This window comes from Crotalus tigris, unplaced genomic scaffold (genome assembly GCF_016545835.1).
Source record: "Crotalus tigris isolate CLP2741 ecotype Arizona unplaced genomic scaffold, ASM1654583v1 scf7180000017601.7605149639:7615979, whole genome shotgun sequence".
In the NCBI taxonomy this organism is placed as follows: Eukaryota; Metazoa; Chordata; class Lepidosauria; order Squamata; family Viperidae; genus Crotalus; species Crotalus tigris.
The window spans coordinates 3,652,220-3,676,284 of NW_024096505.1; the positions used below are offsets into that span (position 1 = coordinate 3,652,220).

The window sequence follows — 24,065 nt, forward strand, 5'->3', positions numbered from 1 at the left end:
TTTTTTAATTAGTTGATCAACCTAAAGAACTGGGAGCAAGTGTTTCTGTTACTGCTGAAGAAATGGCAAAACTACTGTATAAACCTCAAAAGGGAGAATGGCAGGGGAAATCGCAGAGTGAAGAGTGTGAACGAATTATTTGTGGAATTGATCAACTTTTGAGACTTGGTAAGGTTTTAAACATTTGATAGCTGTGTTTTGATCAATATAAAGGCATATATATAGTATTTTACACTAAATTCAGTTGCTCAGGTATTATAAGTAGTACAGGTTTTGTAAAATAAACTTAATTTGCAATTTACTGAATACTGCATTATTTACTGACAATGCATTTAGTTATTTCAACCAGCTAAAATTATTTTTATCTTTTTTATTTTTTATTTTATTATTTTTATAATTATTTTGACAGATATTTCAGCAGCTTTTGCTAGTCCAGTTGATCTGAATACATATCCAAAGTACAGTACAGTAGTAGCTTATCCAACCGATCTTTGGACTATTCGGCTGAGATTGATGAATCGTTTCTACAGGTTAGTCTGATTTGGTACTAGAAACCAGTTAACAGAACTAGCTTCTAAAATTGCTCTGAAGTTAAACTTCAGATGATTGATAATCTTTGTGGGGAGATGAACACATATGTGATTTTCAGAGCTTACATTCTTTAAAATATGGTTGCTGTAAAAGAGTAACTTGTGTATTCATAAAATGGTGAAACATGGTATCATAATACCAGATGGTATACTGGTGAAGTTGTTCACTCTGTCTCCTCTGATTGCATTCTATTTGTTACTTTTTGAAAAACTAGAAAAAGCTTTAGCTTCTCATCATATAAAAAAAAAATTCTAAATTTGAATTTAAATTTAAATAAAAAGCCTGATGATTACATTGCATCATACTAGCTTTCTGTTTATTTTTATTTTAAAATAGAATAAAAATAATATAAGAAAAAAAGACATTGGGCAGCAAGTCTGAAAAATTCTGGCATCTATTTCTACTGAGGAGCAACAAATGCCCTGCCCACAAACTCTTTTCACCTTTAACATAACATATAAGCTGTACATTCAATTGAAAAATAAACTGAAATTTGGGGGGGGGGGATAAGAACAAAAAATGGACAATAATGTAATTACATAAATGTACACATCCTTAAACTAATACTTTGTTGAAACATCTTTTGATTTCATGATAGAATTCAGTCTTTTGGGGTAGGGGCCTGTCAGCATGGCACATCTTGTCTTGGAAATCTTTGCCCACGCCTCCTTGCAAAAGTGCTTTAAATCTGTCAGATTGCAAGGGCATCTCCTATGCACAGCCCTCTTCAGATCACTCCACAGATTCAGTTGGATTCAGGTCCAGACTCCAGCTGGGCCATTCCCAAATGTTGATCTTTTTCTGGTGAAGCAATTCTTTTTTTGATTTGAAGATAAGCTTTGGGTCATTGTCAATGTTGAAAGATGAAATTCCTCTTTAGCATTTGAGCAGAGGCCTGAAGATTTTGTGTCAAAATTGACTGATATTTGGAACTGTTCATAATTCCCTTTACCTTGATTAAAGCCACAGTTCCAGCTGAAGAAAAGCAGCCCCTAAACATAAAGCCACTGCCACCATGCTCCACTATGGGTATGGTACTTTTGGTGATGTGCAGTTTCTGTCATATACTAAGGACACCTTTATTTTATTGATTAGGATAGGAATAGTAGATTCAGATATTTCATTTCATCTGTTCTTGAAGATAGATGGGTTATCAATGTCCTCTGGCAATTGGGGAAGACTGATATATAAAATTATATCTACGTTGCTGTTACTAATTTTGCATTGTATAAGTTTGGAATAAATAAGAGATGAAATAAGAAATAACTTCTATAATTGCTTAGGAAACTGATACATGAAACACTAGTTTTGCATGGTACAATTAAACCTTTAGGAAGTACAGCACTGTGTTTTTTCTTTTGATATCATTTATTGTTTTATCATAAAAAGTAAGATACAAAACAGAAAAACAAACAAAACAAAAGCATACATTCAGTCCTAACAACAACAAAAAAAGAAAAAATAGTGTGCAAAAAAAGAGGCCAAAGTGATCAAATAAATTTAACATGTAGGATCCAGCCTGGCAAGATGCTGCAAAAAAAGATAAAGCAGTAAATTTTCCTCCCCTTTTACAAATCATTTTATACTTATCCAGTATAAAAAGAATGAATTGTTGATTTTTGTTCTTAAAGATCCAGTTTTAGAGACTGCAAGTTTAACTATTTGTTTGCTAAAAATCTAGGAGACTTTCTGCATTGATTTGGGAAGTAAGATGTATTGAAAGTAATGCTCGGACCTTCAATGAACCCAATAGCAAAATTGCTAAAACTGCTCAGAAAATCACTGATCAACTCTTAGAATTTATAAGGTAAGCAATATATCCGTAGAACAGCAAAATATGAGCTTGTTGTTTATAGTGATACCAGGTTTGTTTGCTGTATGTGTCTCTGATGTACAAAATCCAATTAAATCTAGCTTAAAATAATACTATTTACTATACTTATCTTCATGTTTCTGAGACCCAGTTTGCTTCCATGTCCATATGGTACCATCATTTCCAGGCTGCATATCCCATTCTTTCTGCATGCCAGTCTCCATGCTCATTCTCTCAATCGTTCAGATACCTCATTGGCTTGCAAAATAGCAAACATGATTTGGGAAATGAGGCATTGAAGAATCATGAGAACAGGGCTTCTGCTTTTCTAAAAACCAGTGCCCTATTCTTGTGAGGCCTGGGGAAGAGTAGGAAATTTCTGAGAATGGTAGGCCAACTTCCAGAAAGAACAGGAGGTAGGCTTATGGAAGGAACATGACATTGGTTTGGAGAATGGTATGAAGCAACCAAGGCCAGTGATCTGTGCCTTGAGGCAGCATGTTTCAGTGGTAATGGTGGTGCTAGAGCTGAAGTAGAGGCCTAGTACTAGAGGCCTGGTATTGCTAGAGGCCCTGGGCCTCTACTTCAGCCCCAACATTGCCGCCACTGAATGCTGCTGAGTGCAGGGTAGCTAAAAAAACATAGTGGTGGGGGAGATAGGCTGGTGGAGGAAGTTGCAGTGCCCCTGCAGTTGTAAACACTGTAGAGCTAGGTGGGCAGCTGAACCTTCTGTGATGTAGCAGCTTTGCAGTCTGAGGCAGCTGAGCCTTCCATATTGCAGCATCCCCTAACTTGCACATGGTCTATTCCAGGCCACCCCTTCCCCTTGAGGCACTTCTGCACTCCTTATTGAACTTTATGACCTGTAATTTTCATAACAGCACTCAGGAGACAGGATTGTGGTTGCTAGCAAAGCAGTCACGTGACATCTCATTTAATGATTGCTTTGCTTAGTAATTGGGATTCCAGTCCCAATTGTGATTGTAAGTCAAGGACTACCTATACATTTTTGTTACACTTTAAAACATCAATTTCTATTTATTTTTAAAAGCCATGAAATGTTAGCATTCAGAAAAATAGATTTCAAACTTACACTGATAAAGTCAAGAGTCATATTTTTGTGTCTGAAATACATTTCTATTTTTCAGGAATCCAGATTGTCCTAACATTTTTGAGTTGTGTACTGCAACCAATGAAGACAGCATTGCTGCTACTGAATCGGTAATAAAGCTCTCTTTCTGTATATTTTGCAGTTAACTATTAATATTTGTTTCATTGCTATGTTGTTAGGCTTTAGTCTTCCACAATTGAAGAATTAATTTGGATTCAACCAAGTAAACATATTAAGCAAAATGGTGTTTGGTACCTTAATTCAAAATAAATTTATGGTTAATATATCTGGTTCATTTCCTAGGATGATGAGTATAAACCAAGGACATCTTCTAGGAAAGTAAGTTAATTTTATCTATCCATAACTTTTTTCTTTATGAATGGGTAGTAATTTTGTATTTTTAAGTGGCTGAATGCAATTCATTTGTTGTAATTGTATTTTTAAAAGTCATAAATATTTATGGGTATTCTACTTTTTTTTTTTTAATTAAGAGACAATCCTTGAAGGGAAAAAATACCACAAAATCACACTATGATGAAAACAGATGGAAGAAACAATGTATGGAACTTGTTAATCTAATTTTTCAGTGTGAGGATTCAGAACCCTTTAGACAGCCTGTTGATCTGGAGCAGTATCCCGTAAGTAATTATTCTTTGATCAACTACAGTCAGTTACATCAATCATGCCACATTTTGAAGCATTCTCTTATCCATTGTATTTTCTTATTCAAAACAAGAAAAACGTTTGGTTCAGTTAGGAATTTCTGGTGGGCAAGTCGGAAGGCACCCTAGTTCAATCATAGTACACCTAAGAGAAAATACAGTATTTTATTTCGTAAGTGGAAAAGTAAACAGAATGCCTACCATTCCATGATGATGGGCAGTCTCTTTTTCTCTTTTAAATAAGGTTCATAGTACAGCCATAATGCATAATCTCTTCTGCAATTTCTCATGATCTTGCCATTGCCAAAAAGCAAATGAAGTTATAGATGTTTTGATGACAAGTTAGTTGCTAAACCTTGAATCTAGTATTTCCTAAGCACAGAAAGGGTACTTTAAACAAAAAGAATACACTTTTGCCATGCAGCAATACTGCCTTTTTCATGTTGTGATCCCCAAAGCTTGTTATAGAAATGGAGATGGACACACTGAGTATTTGCATTCCATGTTTGATTCTGAGTCCCAGCACAATCCTAATAAAACAAATATTATCAGCATCAGAATAAAACTTGCTGAAAATAATTTAATTTACAGTTTCCAGCAAGTTAAAAATTATGTAATGTCTGAAGCATGAATCTCCCCAAATTGTTCTGGAAAAGGAAAACTTTAACAGTTTGGTGGAAGGCCATTGGAGATGAACCAAGATAAGCCTTGGTTGGAAGATAGTTGAAGAATCTAAGTACAGTTATCAGCTACTCCTTCATAAGTTAAATGCATTTATGGGCCTATTAGATATAAAACAGTCCATATATTTCATTATATTAGTATTGTATTGTATTAATATTGTATTTCTGCTGGTATACTATACTATAGTATAGTATACTATACTAGTGCTATTTTAATGAACATGATTCTAAACCATCTGAAATTAAAATGCTTGGAAATTTTTGCAAATATATCCAAGATGCTTTTGCTCACTCGTCTTTCTCTCTTCTTTTTTTCACTTTTTATTCTGCCTTTTCAATCTTCAGAAAGAAACTGCTGTAGTTTTTGTTCCCTTTTTATCATCACAGTTAAGAGGAGAATTACACTTTTAAAAATTGGATTTTTATGGGCTAAGGAAATGGGTTTCTTTAGCATGATACTTATTAAATAGTCTTGTAAAGGAATGATAAAATATAAATAAGAAAAACAAATTATACTGGATTAGCAAAAATCCACTAAGATTTTAGAGTTTAATAAACAATGTTTGGTAATATATTTTTATATCTTATAACACAGTTATTTGAATGCTATTTGAGATAATAGACATGCTAATTTCAGTCTTAGACTTCATTCCAAGGTACATACTCCTATGACTACTAGTTGTGCTTGCTTTTAGTCCTTAAAAATGTGTATTAAAGTTAACTTAGTCTGCACACTTCCTCTCTGTGTCTGTCTTGTCTATCTGTCTACAGGCTTTCACCTGTATATGAGAAACTCCACCCCAGCCTTTTAATAATGGAGGCATTTGGTTATCTTTATTTAGGACTACAGAGAAATTATAGACACACCAATGGACTTAGCCACAGTAAAGGAAACACTAGAAGCTGAAAATTATGATACTCCAGTGGAACTGTGCAAAGATGTCAGACTAATATTTAGCAATGCTAAAGCATATACCCCAAACAAAAGGTCTAAGGTAACATTTCTATACTATTTACTGCAATAACCAAATAAGTATTGTTAGCAGTTAGGCAAAAGTTAGAGGGATAGGAAACAAAAGTCATGTTGGAAGATAATTGAAAATGTGAAATCAATCAAAACTCTATTATGAGAACTTAAGGAACAATTGGTAAATAGTTTTACTTTAAAAACATATTTAGTTTAAAGGAGAATAAGCATAAGACTTTTAAGAAGTCCTTAATACATGCTCTGAATGTATAAGCAGTTTCTTTCAACTATGTGGCTGAATGTGTTAATTAAAATGTCTTGGATAATATTTTCAAATACTACTTGATTCCAGTATATTCACTTTTCTAAGTTTTCTTAGGCAACATTCATTTGTTATGGTTAAATTGTTGCAGATGTTCATTATAGCCAAATTGAGAAATAAAATGCCCAAATACAAGAATAGTTTACTGAAGAAGCACTGTACATGTTTGCAGATAGGTGGAGAATTTAATGTGCCAAAATACAGTCCTAAAATTGGGTTCTGCTTATCTGTGAGTGTATACAGTACTACTTTTTAAAGTAACCATATATCCCATATATACTTGTGGATAGGTACATCTGTAGATAAGCCAACCTTTGAATTTTTAACCAAAATACAATTAAAAATGTACTACCAGCAGATAAGACACTTCTGAATAATAAAACATACAATAATTTTGAGGGCTTCTTACAGATGAAACATTGATAATGATAATTTGGATAAAAATGTGATGGTTGGTTTTAAATTATTATTCTCCATGTATGAATTTATATGTCAGTATATATGGTAATGTGCTCAATATGGTAACCAGTGCTACCATATGCATAGTTCCTTTAAAGTATGTCCTATAATTGAATAGGTCATACTTTTGGGTAAATTTGCATAGAATGTTAATTGAATGACTGCAGGAAGAGAAAGTGCAAATTCTATATAAAAGGTATTAGAAAATAAATTACTGTTTCAAGAGAATGAATAGCAAGTGAGCATAAGGAAAGAGGATGTGAATTACTTATAACAGAGTGAAAATAACTATATTACCTTCTATAGAACTCTGTGAAGTTATGCTAATATAGGATATAAAATGGGTGCTTGGAAAGTAAAAGTGAAAAAGATTATGGATGAAGAAAAGTTTAAAAGATAATTACTGCTGCAAAAAACATTGAGGAAGAAAAAATACTCATATTTTAGTATGAATGTAGTCAAAGAGAACGGGTAGATGAGATAGAAATGAGATAGAAATAAACCAAGCAATTTTGATGAAAATAAATTGTTGAACTAGGTGAAGAGAACTAAAAATAAAAACCTATCAACCTATGAATAGAAAAAATAAAAGTGAAAAGAATCAAATTCATTATTTTTCTTATTTCATATATTTAATTTTTATGTCTTACTGTTTTGTTACTCCTTTTCTTTTGTTTGCTATTGTTGTTTAACTGAAAAGGAGTAGTGATAGGTTGTATATTATTAATTCATACTTTTAAAAATAAAATCATTAATTTATCAGTTGCATAACCTTCATAGTATATTAATTCAGTCTGCATTTCCTAATCTAGATATATAGTATGACACTGAGATTATCTGCACTATTTGAGGAAAAAATTAGAAGAATTATCTTTGACTATAGAACTGGGCAAAAGCACAATGAAAGAATATGGAGAAGTGAGAGATCCAGCAGAAAGTTGCAAAGTCTGAATAAATCTGCACAACATTCTGCCAAAATACTGAGGTAAATTTGTCAATGTATATTACTTTTAGAATCATTACTAGATGATTTGATACTTATTTAAGCAGTATTTATTAATCCCAATAACTGACAGGAGTAAATTCTTATATTCAGTTAGTTTTGATCTCTACTATTCATTTTGAATGTACTTTATCATAAACTATTTCCTGCTTTATAAATATTTTGTGAAAAAATTATAGCCATGGATGCATTAATAATACGTCTGCAGATATTGGAATGGATACTGAAGGAAAATCAGTCATAACAAATACATATCAAACAGATACCTGGTTGTGATGGTTGCTTACTTCTTCCATGTTTGTTAATTGTTGCTATTTTTTGTTTTCCATAGTGAATATAAGCATCAAATGGAGTTGGAAAGGATCTCTGAAATAATTCAATCCAACCTCCTTCCCATTTCAAAATTTGCCAGAATTAAACTGCTGCTTCTTTACTTTTTTTCCCCACAGAAATTTTAGTAAACTGTAATTCACCTCAAACAGGTTCCTTAATTAATAACTAATTTTCCTTTTTTATTTGTTAATCTTTAAACTCTAAAGTTTAAATTTAATTAAACTAAAAATAATGAATACTTTTAAGAATATTGTGCATTATATTGCATCATTTTAATATGATTTCATTATTAATATCTAATACGGTATATAATTTTCATTGAGGTGTTTTATTTTATTTATTACAAGTAATCTTATCTGTTGTCCAAAGTTTAAGACAACATACATAGCACTTCCCCCTCTAAATTTTCTTTCTTCTCTTTTATTGTGGTTGTACTGAGAAATCATGAATGATTCAAAATCACCTAGAAAATTGCATAGAAGAGTGAAGATGTAGAGCCAGTTTGGTCTAGTAGTTAAGGCACCAGGCTTGAATCCAGGAGACTATGAATTCTAGTCTTACCTTAGGCATGAAAGCCAGTTGGGTGACTGGGCCAGTCACTCTCTCTCAGCCCAACTCATGTAATAGGGTTCTTGTTGTGGGGAAAAATAGGAGGAGGAGAAGTATTAGGTATGTTTGCAACCTTGAATTATTTATAAAAATAATAAAGGTGGGCTATAAATAAATAATGCCTGGGTTCCCCCATTCTTACCCCAAAGTCTTAACCAGTACAGTAATTGTAATTAAATACAAAGGCATTTAGAAAATAAATTGCATTAATCAACTACATATTGTTTTCATTCTGTATGTTAAGAAACACAAAACAGAAGCAGTGTAAATCTCAAACAGAAATTCAGTCTGAGACAGAAAACTCTTCTAATCAAAATACATCAGGCAAAAAATCCTGTGTCACAAGCCATAAAGTGTATACGACTAGTACTCGTAGTATTGCTGGAATATCTTCTGACTCTACCTCTGCATCGTATTTTGGATCAAATACACGGACCAGAAAGACAGCAGTAGCGCACAGTTGTACATTATCAACAGGTAAATGAACTGAATTAAAACTTGCTTTTAATTCCCTCCCCAGTTTTTATTAACATTGCTTTCTTCTCTGCTTGGCTTTATGATGAGATTAAGGAATTGGTGGGCCTCTTTCAAAGAGAGATTTTTTCTTTAAAAAAATGATACAGAAAAAAAAATCCTTTATGAATTTACATTTTTAAAGTTGATGACATCACCTTATTTGGTAATGAAATATCTGCAAGAAAACAACTAAGCTCAGAGAGCACCAAGGACATCACAGATTGGAGGCTCTGGGTGGCCTTATTGATATTCAAGGGCATGAAAGGACTACAGTAGGTTAGACATCCCTACAAATGTTTCTGCAAACATCCTTTGGCCTTTTATATTTTACTTTGGGGCCATAAATATTACAATGGCAACCTCAAGAAAAGCATCAAAAATAGAAGAGTTTAAAAACCAGAGCATCATCAGATATTTTCTTCAGTCCTTTAAAAAAAAAAATGCTTTAATTACAAGCTTAAAGATTTGTAACAGAAAATTTTGTAAAATATATCTAACAACTTAATAATGAACAAACAACAATCCCATGAAGTTCTGGTCTAATTTTCTAGTTGGCTTTACTATTTTCATAGGTACTTTTGTGAAAGAAAAAAAAAATCAGTCTTCTAAAATAATTGTTCCTTTATCTGTTTTAAAAGTGTCTTAAATATCGACTTGTTAAACTTTTTCTTTTAAGTTAAAATCTTCAAGATAGGGGTTTTTTTCTTCTTAATTCTAAAAATTAGGTGACTCAATGAATATCTCCATTTTTTCCCTGCTGGTCAGAAGATCTCTGTTAAGTTGTAAATTTATTAGATCCAAAAAGGGGGTTTTGCAAGTCAAGTGTCCATCAAGGCTGCATTATGAGTTTGAGCATGATGGTAATCCTTTGATTCCCAAGCCACTCATCACACAATTATAAGAAACTCAGTTCCTGTATCTCTTTGCAAGGAGAAATTATCCAGAACGCAAGGGGGGGGGGGGTAATCTCTCATTTTCCACAGAAATTTTTTTCTGCCAGAACTCAATGCCTGGCAGTGCTGTCCCTGCTTTCAGAAACATTTGTAGGGACATGTAACCCACTATAGTCCTTCTATAACCTGGATGCCATAACTTCTTCAGAAGTCATAATATCTTCTTATGTCCATATGTGAATAATTATTACCAACTTTGGAGAGGTAAAGCTAAAACCTCTAGGATCTCTTGGGATATCCTCCTAGCGCTGGAACTATGCCAGTATCACATGTCAAATAAATCATGGAAATGTTTCTCATTTTCCAATGTGACTGTTATACGTCCATAAAATGTAATATTTTGCATTTATTTAGTATCCCATTATCTTTAAATTATGGGAAAATAAACCAATGTTCCAAATAATCAAGTTGCTCCAGATCTATCAATTGTTAATAAAATGTAGGAAAAAACAATCACCTGTATTGGGGTGTTTTTAAGACTGATAATTTTATTTTTAAAATATTACAGCTTTATCAACATCTTATTCTGCTAAAGTTATGGATAATACGTTCTATATTTTACATTGCAGTATTTCTGTTTTGAGTCCTAATGTTATTAGCCCTATGTTTCATATGTAAGTAACTAAAGAGCAAATAAGTTCCACATTTTTCTAAAATGGCTTTGGAGTGGGATCTAGTTAACTTAAGAAACTTTTATAGTTAACATTGATTATTGAAGTCTGAGAGATGTTAACCTTAGGTTTTATAAAGCTCTTTTATGCAGCAATCATTCTTAAACAGTTGGATTTTTGTGTGGTAGAATTTGATGTCTTTTTTTCTTTCTTATTCTATATCATTTTAAACCTTTTCTGGTCGCTCCCAAAACACACACAGCACACATACACGTATAGTATTGGTGGCTATTCTGTGGCCAGAATACATTGAGTAAGATCTAGCATCCTTTAGAATACAAAACTCCACAAACGCTGTCTACAACTTCTTATTATGTTAAAATACATGAGAGAAATATTTACAATTCTGATTAGCTTTATCTCATTTAACTCTTCCAGAAAGTGAGTTAGAACATTCAACAACTGCTTCATCTTCGAGTAGTTCAGAGGAGAGCAAAGAGAGTTCCACCGCTCTGTCATCTCCGGTACTACATAATGGGACTTCTGGAGAAAAACAAAGTATCTTCAGGATTACTAGAAGTAAAGTATATCAGCAAAAACAAATAGGTATATATTATATGTATGCCATGTCTGTAAGTCCTGAGCAACTTCATGACAATCAGAATTGTTAAAAAGTATGATAAACCCAACATGAAAGCATTGTTATAAGTTTTTATTTATTTGAATTATATGGCTACCAACTCATAAAAGGGAATCTTGGTAGCTTGCTATGTTAGATCCCATGGGAGGAAAAAAAGCTAATTGAAAAGAAGCAGCCCCACAAATAATCTGCTTGGTGTAGTGAAGACTTAACACCGTAGGTAATTACTAGCATCTTGAATTGCACTGAGAGTTCAAGGTGCTATAATTATAGGGAGCCACTGTGGTTCATGAAGTAGTGGTTTGACATGTGTCATGGTTTGACTATAATAATAATAGTGCTGCATTATGGATCAGTTGCAGCTTCTGGGTGGTTTTCAGGAGCAGCCTTAGGTAGAACATATTACAGTAGCCCAAATGGGAGGTGGTGTACTAAGATAATTTTTAAAATGTTAAAAGATTACATTAAATAATGCAAAAAAGCAAAAATAATGGAATTTCATAATTCCTATTCCAAAAGCTTTCTGAAATATTGTTGTATATCTTTTTTTTTTCCAAAATGCCCCGTCTAGGGTATCATGGGGTAATTACATGAAAGTACATCTTAATACAACCTTGTACTTGTGCACATAAAGGCATTTTTATGCCCATGTAAGAACATCATCTGATGTAATGGCACCATCCATTATTGAATGCCCATGTAATGTGAGATATGTCTTATTAAAAGAGAATTCCTGGTGATAAATTGGACTTCAAACAGTTAGCTAATAAGGTAATTACTTTCAATTGGCACTTGAAAACTAAATAGAGGTCTATTAATAAAACATGTGCACATGCTCAACACACTATTCCTTTATAGAGTAAGGGCATTCTACAAAATACAGAAGACATGCAGACATAAGAAAAGAAATTAAAGGCAGGAAATGACTCAAAAGGCAACCTTTGAAAATTATTCTTTTCCTCCTTTGATTGGTCGTTAGTGTGATTCCATATAGTTTCTTACTCCAATCTGTTGTTCTAGCCTATCACTGGCCCTTTTAAAGGTATCAATTAGTTCAGCAGTCCCCAACCTTTCCGTCTTGGCGGACTGGCAGGGGGAGAGGAGATAGTTCCGTGTGAGCGGCACACACAGGTGCCAGGGCCACACCTGCTGTTTATGCAAATAGAGCTGGGCATCATACTTGCGTGCCGCTTGTGCGGCCTGGTTCCAAACAAGCTGCGGCCCAGGGGTTGGGGATCCCTGAATTAGTTGGTGTATAGCTGCCATTGTTTTCATATGCTACTCCCAAGCCCTCAAAATGTGGCAATGAGAAAGCCATAACTTCTTCCTGGAAGGCAAACTTAGAAGTGAGGAGGGACTTTTCTCCAGGTATAAGCCTTAAGACCTGCGTTCTGGCTAGAAATGAGATTAAACTTTCTTGCTGGTAATCAGAAATGTATTTCATAGTAAAACCAACTGCTGACCTAGCTTACATTAGTGGTGTTCACTGTACATCTCTTTCTAGCTTTGCAACCCATGCTTACTTTCACCACATCAGTGCATCTCATTCATATTAGCCTTTAGTCTTTAAAGCTTTTCACCTCTTTGGGATTTCATCAACTGCCTCTAAGGACAACTTTCTCAGTCTCCTTTTTTCTCTCAGCCCATTCACCCTTCATTTATATAAATGCAAATTGGAAATCTTTATCTGCATGTATTCTGTCAGTAAAATGTAACTATGGAAAATATTCTTCCAAATGGCTTATAAAAGATGAAAGAACACATACCTGCATTTACTTAAGGCTAGAACCCCAAAGCTTTGCATAATTTAGAGTTTAGGAATAGACAAAACTATTTTTTAAAATGTTTCTTGTGTGTGTGTATTCATTCATTCCTTTGTATGTCCAGCTTCACAAAGGAATGCAGATAGCCAAAGGACTACAAGGAAAAGGATATGGGAAAGAAAAACTGATAATTCAAATGAGCATTATGAAACTTTGAGCAATAGATTTGGTAGGTATAGAAAAATACCACGTAGAAGTGCTACTGTAGCAGCTAATAAATTAAGAATGATGAGTGATGTGGAAGAAGACTTCTTCAGCTCGGAAAGTGGTGGTACCAGAAGCAAAAACAGAAAGCTACCTCATCGCAATGCTTCTGCTGCAGCCAGAAAGTTATTATTAAATGATTATGGAGAAGAAAGTTCCATGCATTCTGAAAGTGACAAAGAATTGGAAGAACAGTCTGACAGAAGAAAAGCTCCTAAAACTGAATCTTGTGCTGTTAAAAAAAGGCATAGTAGTGGATCTGAAAGTGGTAATTCACATTCCGAGAGTGGGATGAAAAAAACACCAAAGAGGTACCCTGTTAAAGAGTGTAAAAAACTATTAAGAACTGCTTGTCGTGTATCTCCCAAAATGAAACACAGCCCAGAATGTTCAGAAGATGACTCCAAAAACCATACATCAGATGATGAGAGCATTCAGAAAACAGTTCATCGGTTGTCATCTTCATACAAAATTAATGCCAACAGCAGCTCTGAGACAGATTCCGAGCAAGAATGTAAAATTTTACCAAGACGTATTTTTACAAGGGCATCATTTCGCTTCAGGAAAGCTAAAATTTTGAGTGATTCAGAAGAAGGAGTGGAGTCAGGAAGGGATGATGAGACTCCTTCTTCAAAGATCAGAATCTTTTCTGAAAATTCAGAACTTGGCCAAAATGAGTCATCTAATTTAGAATCTGGAACTGATAGCAGCTACTCAAGAAAAAGTCAAAAAAGGAAAGACATCAGGAAAGGTGATGTATTTTAAACTATATGAAGTATTGAAATAAAAGGGTGTAATGTTATGCACGCTCCATATTTTTCTTTTAGTGTCATTTAGCACAACAGTGTATTCTCAATCTAAGGATTTATGTGCAATTTAGCCACCTTAATTTATTTTAGGAATACAGCCTTAGTCACATCAAACAAGTATTTTAACGTATTGTTTGAGATGTGCATATTTTTTTAAAAAATGATAAAGCAATTACTGGTGCAGGGTTAGGGTTAGCCTAATTCTGACTTTATCCTTCACTTCTTCAACCCATAAACAAGGAAGAGATTGACCCTTTTATATTCCAGTAACTTACTTCCAGTCCAATCCCTTCAGTTACTATTTGCTCTACATGAGTTACACTGACTTTCCCACTGCCTAATTTCAAGGAGGCTTGAAGGTAACAGCAGGAAAATCAAATGTTTATTGAGCATCACATGGGAAAATTGGTGTAATTCAGTGTAGCGCAGGAAGTAATTTGAGGGGATTAAGCTGGAAGAAAGTTACTGGCATTCAGAAGGAAAGCCAAGAAATTGGGCTAACTAGCAATAGGCAGGTTAGAAAATGTATATTTAACATATGCAGGGTACATGTTATGTTACAAGGGATTGTGTGTGGTCTGAGAAAAAAGATTGCTTGAATTAGCTTAGAAAACCAATTCTGCAAGAAAGAACAAGTAATTTGTGTGAGTAGAACTTACTTAAAACAAATACACCATTAAAAAGTTCAATGGAAGAATCTTAGAGTGGGACATGGAGTGTCCTAGAATTGTAGTATCCAGTATAAGTCGGTCATCGGGGCCAGAGGTTTATTCTTCCAAGCTTTCAGATTTGTGCTGGAGCCCATCTGGAAAAAGAGGAATTCCCTGAGGATGGGCTCCAGCACGAGCCCGCAAGCTTGGAAGAATAAACCTCTGGTCCCAGTGACCGACTCAGGTCACATATATTTACCTTTATTCGTGTGTCCCAGAATTGGCAGAGGTAAGCTCAAAACTCAAATCTCCCTTATATCCATTATTTTTTTCCCAGACTTCAATAGTTTTTCTTCCTATGAATATCATTGGCAGCCATGTTTTGATGCTGCAATGAGCATTTCTTCAAATAACCTTGATTGACCATCTACTAAATCTAGTATTTAATGCTTTGACATATTGAAATGTCATCATACATCTTGTTACAGTTTTTGCAGTCAAATCATGAAACTTTCTGAAGCTGATAATAATGATGAGTAAATTTTGCTGTAGCTGTAAGGATGTTTACTTACTTTTATTATCTTCAACTGGGTTATTTATTTAAACTGTGTTTATTTCAACAGTTTTTGTGAGATTTTAATGCTTTTATATTATGTAATTTTAACGTAATTATTCTGTGTGCCTTTGTAGACTCTCTTGTCAAAGCAAATGGGCTCAACAAATCTACCAGAAAAAGACCATACCAAAGTGATGGTCAGATAGGAGTTTGTAAAACAGAATACATCTATCGAAAATTGCCCCTTAGAAGCGGTACTGTGACTGTTAATAAATTAAGTCTTGTGAGTGATGAGGAAGACTTCACCAATTCAAAAACTACTAGAACCGCCAGTACCAACAAGAGAAAACTGAACTATCATGGTATTATTTCTACAACTAGAAAGCAATTAAATAGCTCAGCAGATGGAAGCCAACAGTCTGGTGAAGCAAAAAGGAAACAGTACTGTAGAAGAAAATGTATTCAGTCTTCCACAGCTGCCAAGATATATGGTAGTGACTCTGCAAATAGTTCATATTCTGAAGGTGCTGAAAGAAAAATATTGCATATTAAAAAAGCTCATAGGCATAAGCCTAGAACTGCATGTGATAAAAGTTTAAATGTCATTCTAGAGAAAAGTCTGAAAAGCCAACTCTCAAACAATAGAGGTCCTGATAAACATCCTGTATTTGCACATAATTCTATAGTCACTTCTGAATCTGAGGCAGATTCTGAATTAGATCAATACAGTGACAATATTAAACAGGAGCACATGTTTCAGAAGACCATAGACTCTTCAGGAAAATCTAAAAATGAATCTGAAATACAGCATAAAGGATATGGAACCGATTCTCTGCCAAATAGCAAGGAATCTTCAAAAAACTCAAAATCTAAAGCCAGAGTAGATTCCAGTTGCCCTTCTGATTTGGAAATCGAATCTTATTCCAATGCTAGCAAATGCAGCGATGTCACAACACAATCCAAGAAAAAGAAAGAAAAATCAGATGACATTAAGAAAGGTAATTTTTATAATACTGATAATATCCTTTCTTTGATAATCAAAGGATTAAATCAGAGGTCAGCAACTTTTCTTGATTGGCGGACCGAAGGGAAAGAGAGGGAGAAGCATTTTACATGCATTCATGCATGTTTGCGGGGTCATGAGCATGCGCGCGACAAACGGGGTAGGGCTAGAACCTGCATGATACTAACCTGCCCCATTCTTGTCTGGCGGCAGCCCATTTTCGCACCCCGAGGCTCGGCGGCATCCCGTTTTCATACCCCGAAGAACAGTGGTGGCCCATTTTCACGCCCCGAGGTGTGGTGCCCCAGGTCGGGGACCTCCTGGATTAGATTATGTGAAGTTATCTTTGTTACGTTGTGTAAATTATAATGTAGATGATATTTTATATAAAATAAATATAATATTCCTTACATTAAGGATTGAATTCAAGGGATGTATAATTTATTTGTTTTTGGAAAACACAATTTTATCTACGAATTAGAAAACTCGAGTGTGTTGGACGCAGATTTCTTGATATTTTACAATATCCTTTTTTGTCTAGAAATTATTAAATATTGTTTAGTATGTAACTGTTTTGCTATAGATAGTTAATATTCTTTAAATTTTTACTTTCTCTTTTGTATATTGGGGTTTGTGCTTCTTTTAATTTTTGTTTTTTAAACTTATTTAAATTTATTGGCTGCCCAACTCCAGTGGACTTATAGGTAGTCCTCGACTTATGATTACAAATTGAGCCCAAAATTTCCATTGCTAAGCAAAACAGTTATTGAGCTTTGCCCCATTTTATAATTGGGTTAAGTTTCTAATACAGTTATTAAGTGAATCTGGCTTTCCCATTGACTTTGCTTGTCAAAAGGTCGCAAAATGTGGTCAGATGACCCTGGGACACTGAAACTATCATAAATACATGCCAGTTGCCAGCAGTTAAGGTTTGTACAATACAAAATGCACATATGATTTTCATATACAAAGCTATGAAATAGGAAGAGCAAGAAATTGCAAACTACACTGAGGAATTTTTTTTAAAAAATGTTTCTTATATTAAGGTTACTGAAGTTCCAAAAAATCACTTAGAATATTAGCACCAAAAATATCTAAATGGTAGTTGAATTTTAGAACTTCGTTGTAGTTTTCAGTATAGTGTAGCATGTTTTCACAGTGAAGGGAGAAGCCAAGCTAATCTGTTAGGCAGAGTACACAAGCAAGTGTTCATGAACAGTAAATCAAAATGTATAACAATCTGGACTAATTATGATCAAATTATTGTATCATTTGTTTTAACTTGTTTTATAAATAACAATATTTTATCCATAAATTCTTTCTCTACAGAATCAGCTTCTCAAGAGATGAACCAAAGTCCAATAGTACTCAGGAACAGAAATACTTACAAAAGTTATACAGAGTTGAATAATATGTCAATGAATATTATAACCCTCAATGGAAAGAAAATTCCACGTCGAAGTGCTGCTGTGGCTGCAAGCAAAATAAAACTTATTAGTAATGCAAAGGAAGAATTCTCAAGCTCAGAAGTTGGATACTGTAGAAAAAAGAACAGAATACTTCCACTCCGCAGTGCCTCTGTTGCAGCTAGAAAAATACTGGATGATTTACTTTCACTCTCAGATAGTGGAACAGAACTGAAAGAATGTAAAATAAAGGGGAAAAATAATCAGACTTGCTCTTATTCAACTAGGCAATCTAGTAAAGAGCTAAAAGCAAGATATTTAGATGCTGAAGAAGAAAATGTGTTAAAACAGAGGAGCAATCATAGCAATGACTCAAGACAAGATTCTATCAAACCTGTATGTAAAAAAATCAAAGTAATACATTCTGATGAAGAATCTTCCAGCAGCATTACATCTGAGGAACAAAAAAGTTCAAGTCAAGATACTGTAACAAGTGACTCTGCTGCAGACTTTGAACTGGAAAAGAAATATAATTTTACAAAAGTGAGGAACACCAGGCGCAATGGAGAAAGAGAGAAAATGGGACAAAGTAGTGCTTTGTTGAAGAGTAGACAACTAGGCATTCCAGAGAGCTCAAAATCTGAACCTGATAGAAGTTCCCATTTTTCTTCTGATTCAGAAACTCAAACAGAATCCAAACCCAGTAATAATAATAGAGGCGTTAAAACAACTAAGAGTAAGAGGAAAGCCACTCCAGCAAATAAAAATGGCTTTTCTGAATCTTCCAGAATACCTCAGAGAAGGAAGCGGCCAAGAGTGAATGAAGAGAATGATTCTGATGAATTGCATTACACAAAATACAAAAGAATAAATCGACGCTCCAAAATCAGAACTAGAAATAGGGGCAGGCAAACTGTAAGGTATGCAGATGATGAAGAGGATTGTGAAACATGAAGATCTAGCCCGCTTTCCTTTTATTAGTGATATTAGACTTATGTTGAAACTTCTCTTCCTCTAATTCAGGGAATATATTTATATTTTTCTATGAAAAAGTTAAACGTGGAAGCTCTGTTTTGATAATATGACTTGCACTTGCCTATCTGTGCACATATGCCAAAATGTGCCTCATTATGAAGGCAGAACTGTTGTCTTTAATAATATTTTGTTAATGTAAGTGACAAGAGGGGATAAACATTAGATAACAGCTTTAATGCTGTTTGATTAAATAGCATGGTGCTGCAGATTGAGACTACCTATGTCATACTATATTAGTGTGTTCAGAACCAGATGAATCTGACTACCGCGGTGTTTAATATTTAATTGATCAGTAATGAATAGAATTAACTAGTATATATTATAAACAAATCTTAATAGTTATTAATTTTAAAGAACAAAAATGTGAAAAATGGCTACCAAATATTATAGCAACTTGTAAAAATGAGCAGTGCTATTGATTTGAGGAAAAACAGCTTGAACTGATAATAAAAATGCTTATTGGTTTTATAAATATGTGGATTAAAATTTGTTGTCATATCCCTTTTAATATATGGCACCCATGCTGTAAATTTAAGATCATTAGGATACAGGTGTTTACTTTTTTTTTGTGAAAATTTGTGTTTTGTGCTTTTTCTTTAAAATGATTAAAGCTTCTGTTCTGTAGAATACTAATATTTAAGGTGTTATTGATAAAGTTTAATATTTACTAAAGTTCTTCAAATTTAATTATTTATAATTCAGACTGTTAGTGCAATTGAACCACTCCACCGCTTGATTTAACTAAATAAAGCACCTTCATATTGGTGGTGTTTAAGTTGACATTGTTGAAATAATAAAATAATTACAGTTCTTGTAGCACATGAAAAATGGGAAGTACATGATGCTATGTAAACGTACACATGATAAGATGTCAGTGACTTTCTTTACAAAAGTTCTATTGCTGAATTTCTGCAGAAGAGCATGCTCTTTAAACCACCTGTTTCTGGGGATGTTCTGTTGTTAGATATGTTCATTTATAGAACACCAGTTTTATTTTTCTCTTAGACCTCCTGAAATTTTATTTTGAGAACTATTTATTCAGGGTTATGTATGTGATAAATTTTATGAAACAAAACCCTGAGTGTTGGTTTTGTCTTTCACTTTTTTGAGTTCTCAAAATAAAATTATCCAGATAAGATGGTTGTCTACAAATTCTAATATTCAGAATTCTTTATTTTTGTATGTTAAGTTTAAAATGTGCTTTAGAAAGAAATTGCACATTTCTGAATTTAAAGTGAAAATGAATGTACTAAATTTGTTTATTTAGGAACTTTTGAAAGTGTATTTTTATTTCTGAAGTAACAAATGATAACGAGAAATCCCAAAGTTCAGTAATTTATCTGAAGTGCACTGTTCATAAAATGCACTTTTATTTGCAATTTTGGAATAATCTTGAATTTTAACTGTTTGTGTTCTATATATACTATAGAAAACTTATACAACATTAAATAGTTTCACCCAAAAACATTTAAGGTATTAGAATGGATACTGAATTTGCCCAATGACATACAATAAATAGACTGTTCTCAAATGACATCATTATTGTAGTAATGGCTGCAAATTACCTTGAAAAAATCAAAGGAGTAGGAGATCTTTTGTTTCAACTGCTGTTTGTGGACATTAGAAGACAAATCCATGTTGTGGTAACTTTAGTGAAATACTAGATTTGGTTGAATAGTTTCTTTTCACACCTGATATGTTACCGCTGTAAGCAATTAAGGATTATTGCTTTTCATGTTCATATAGTTTTTTTAAAATTGTATCCATAGTTTATTTAACCAATACTCAAAAAAAAAAAAAACCCACCCACCCAACCTTTGGAAGAAGGTAATTATTTAAGCCTTAGATTAGGGGTCCTCAACCATGGCAATCTGAAGACCCCTGCCTTAGATTAAAAGAGTGAGCTTCCATTGGGAATTCTTGAGTTACAGCTTAGTATACCTGGAAAGCAAGATTGCAGATAGCTGTTTTGTAGAAAATAACACACAACAGTTACTCGTTTTATCCTCTCCCCCCATGTAGTGTAATTTAGAGAAAGAAAAAAAATGGGGAAAGAGAAGAAATGGCAGCTGGTTATGTGTGTGTTGGGGTAGAAGCTTGGCGCTGCAACCATCTGTGTTTGCGGAGGATGGGGGGGATTACCTAGTATCCTTAAATTGAGAGGGAGGGCCCAGACAACTTGAATTGTGCCCCTGCTGATTAGAATGTCAAAAATGTATAATTTAGTCCTCTGGCTGTGTAATATAAGGGCATGTGGTGCAGAGCCTTCCCTCCTTGGGAGACAGACCAATTGAGATTAAGAAAAATCAAACTTCTTTTTTAAAAAGAAAAGATAAAATGTACTTGTCCCTTCTAATGTTGGGTATTAAAGTACGAACATTTAATTATAAGTGAATATAAAGTACAGAGTTTACCAAATCATGGCAATTTTAAATTCAAAAAGAAAATCTATTGTTCTGGTCTCATCACAAGATGGTGTGCATCTGCTATAAATGAAATAAATTTTCTCTTAAGAATTGCCAGATACTAGAGGGAATGAATTCAGAATATTATTAATCACAAGTAGATACCAAAGGAAAAAATGCATTTGAACTCAACCTGAAATACAAATATAATGCTTGTGGAGTTAGACATCCAAGTTCATAAGTTATGCAGAAAAATAAGACAGGAGATGTGTAACACAGCAAAAATCAAAATTCCTAACAGAATATTGGCTGAATTAATTGCCAATGTCTGCAGTAATAGAATTTCCAACGGAAACATTTTTCTACTTCATTTAATTGAATTTCTTCCAGATTCCAAAACATCTCAAATTTGATCAAAGGCTGTGGGGTATGAGGGTAGTTCTCCACTTTTCTCAATTGCACAACTTGCATTTACCTACCTACCTAATTTGTACACAACTTGACTCAGCAACTCTGCAGTTCACAAACTAACAACATAGAAAAATAATAGTAAAACAGAAGGAACAAAATAAAGATAAAAGGAACAAAAGATGTCAGTGCTGGGCAACAATAACATAGTCCTCAGAAAGGGCTTCAGTTATTCCAGTCAAAAGCCTGTATAAAGAGCCAGGACTTCAACTGAGTTTGTCCAAATTCTGTTCTTACATTCCTTTTCTATTTCCATCAGAGGCAGGACTGAGATACATGGCTTGATGTATGTATTGTGATTGGACTGTAGTCTAAACTATAGAAAAAACAACTTTTTGAAAAGCACTAGGGAATGAAAACAGTATTTGGACTGTGCTGTCTTCTGGTAGTACCTGAAAGGTATACAATCATGCTAAAGTAATGCTACATGCTAATACACAGAACATAGAAATAACACATACATTAATTGGTCCTGTTCCAGGTTTGATCTGACAGGTAACTGCATTTGTGCACAAACATCTAGTAGTAGCTGGCTAGCCCCAAGAACAATTGCATTTTTTCTTTATAGGCTTCCAATATGATACAATCCAATGGCCCATATGGACTACCTGATAAGGCCAGTTTTGCATTTCTTGGCTTTATAATAAATCTGTGTCTTTGTAAATTGCTGTATAGCCCATTTACTGTATCAAGCTTTGGAAGACTTCAGAAGTACTGTGAAGCTAATGGGGGGCATTAAATTCAAGCAATCCACTGTGCATAATAAACATCTTGTTCTGCCATTGCACATATGCAGTTAGACTTTACTTATTTCCAGTGTGGAAATGTTATTGACTCGCTTTAGCTGCTCCAGCATGCAAACATGGGAAACTGTTTTCTTACTTAATCCTCTTTAATCCACACAAATGGATTTCACCCTCTACTAGCAACCCCTTTTACACATAAAATCCATTTGATGTAGCTATCCAATGAGTGGAAGTCAGCTATCATTTTTTAAAAATGGAGACAGTCCAGCAAACTTATCACCTAATCAATTTATTAAATATAATAGTAAATTATGCCAGCCACCACTGTGTGAAACTAATGGATTGGATTAATAGAGAAAATTACAATGTAGAACAAGATGGCCTTTCTGATCGAGGTACCATTCTAACATTTCCAAAAAAAATCACCTGGTAGAATTCCCTGTATTGCTTTTATTTATTTGGAAGCCCCTTCCAATACAATCCCCTGTGACCTGCTATAGCTGTCATCTTTCATCATTTCTATCAATGGGTATTTATTAAGACTAATTTACATATTTTTATTATTTTATTTATTAAATTTATTTGCTGCCCATCTCACTGAAAACAATTCTAGCTGGGTTACAACATTTAAACATTAAAATATTATATTGTAGTTTATTGTAATTTTGTACTATTTTATTGTAAATGGTAATTATACTATTTAATTAGAGCATCTCCATGTAAGTCAATTATTTGTTCAAGATGGAATTGGGAACCAGAATAGGTGGATAGCTCAAGTACTCAACCACCAGATGGTTGGTTTAACTTCAGTGCCTGAATCTTCTTGATTTCTTAACACGGGTCCTCAATCTTGGCAACTTTAAGACTTGTGGACTTCAATTCCCAGAATTCTAGGAGTTGAAGTCCACAAGTCTTAAAGTTGCCAAGGTTGAGGACCCGTGTTTTAACAAATAACCCTTTTTGATATACAGTACTGGCTTATTCTTCCTTATGTCTATAGTGTGAGGGGCCTGGTTAGACATTCCTGCCGCTACTGTAAATTATTCCTGAGCTAGCATAATTGCCTAGAACCCATTGTCATGGTAGGAGCCTATAGAACATTTTTTACTCTGCTATAACAGTTTCCCACATACATAATAGCAACTCTCATGCTCTCTAGCACATCGCCAGTGATTTTAAACACTGCTGACTCTCTAAAGCAATAGGCTTGAGACTGGTCACCCAGTACAAACCAAGTTTGAATGAGATCTTGGAAACTCTGACACTTGAGTTGGTCTGCCATCTTTCTAATCTGTAGAACCTTTCCAGGCTGCTTGGGTCTTGAGGTTCTCCAGTCTGAGGATTTGATTCCTCAGCTTGCATGCAGATTATACCAGTTTGGTATCTTTTTCAACTTTGGTCTCAGATTTTGCTGGGCAAGGGACTGTCCCAGGATATTCTTATTCCTGTTTCACTAAGCTCAAGATACTTGTTCCAAAAGACTTTTCTCTCCCTCCTAATCAGCTCCAGTGGCCCTCTGACATAACTCCCATGTACAAGTTTGAAAACAAAAAAATCCATATTGAGTAGCATAACCTTATATTGTTGATACATTATTTAATAATTGTTCTGAACATGACATCCATGTTCCACTGATGTCTTCATCGAGCTATTAATTTCATGATGGTAGGGGCTTATCTGACTTGTT

The 24,065-nt window shown here is 34.1% G+C and overlaps 1 protein-coding gene across 1 annotated transcript in view; it reads left to right on the forward strand.

The window, feature by feature from the left end:
• Positions 1-22,419, forward strand: part of BRWD1 (bromodomain and WD repeat domain containing 1) — a 75,884-nt gene extending 53,465 nt beyond the window's left edge. The window contains exons 30-42 of the mRNA XM_039369705.1: positions 13-168; positions 410-530; positions 2,273-2,398; positions 3,553-3,625; positions 3,819-3,854; positions 4,007-4,153; positions 5,703-5,855; positions 7,421-7,593; positions 8,798-9,030; positions 11,072-11,239; positions 13,161-14,051; positions 15,450-16,313; positions 17,648-22,419. Coding sequence (XP_039225639.1) covers positions 13-168; positions 410-530; positions 2,273-2,398; positions 3,553-3,625; positions 3,819-3,854; positions 4,007-4,153; positions 5,703-5,855; positions 7,421-7,593; positions 8,798-9,030; positions 11,072-11,239; positions 13,161-14,051; positions 15,450-16,313; positions 17,648-18,678 — 4,172 coding nt within the window. The 3' untranslated portion in view covers positions 18,679-22,419. The remainder of the gene's footprint in view (positions 1-12; positions 169-409; positions 531-2,272; positions 2,399-3,552; positions 3,626-3,818; positions 3,855-4,006; positions 4,154-5,702; positions 5,856-7,420; positions 7,594-8,797; positions 9,031-11,071; positions 11,240-13,160; positions 14,052-15,449; positions 16,314-17,647) is intronic.
• The last annotated feature ends 1,646 nt before the right edge of the window (positions 22,420-24,065 follow it).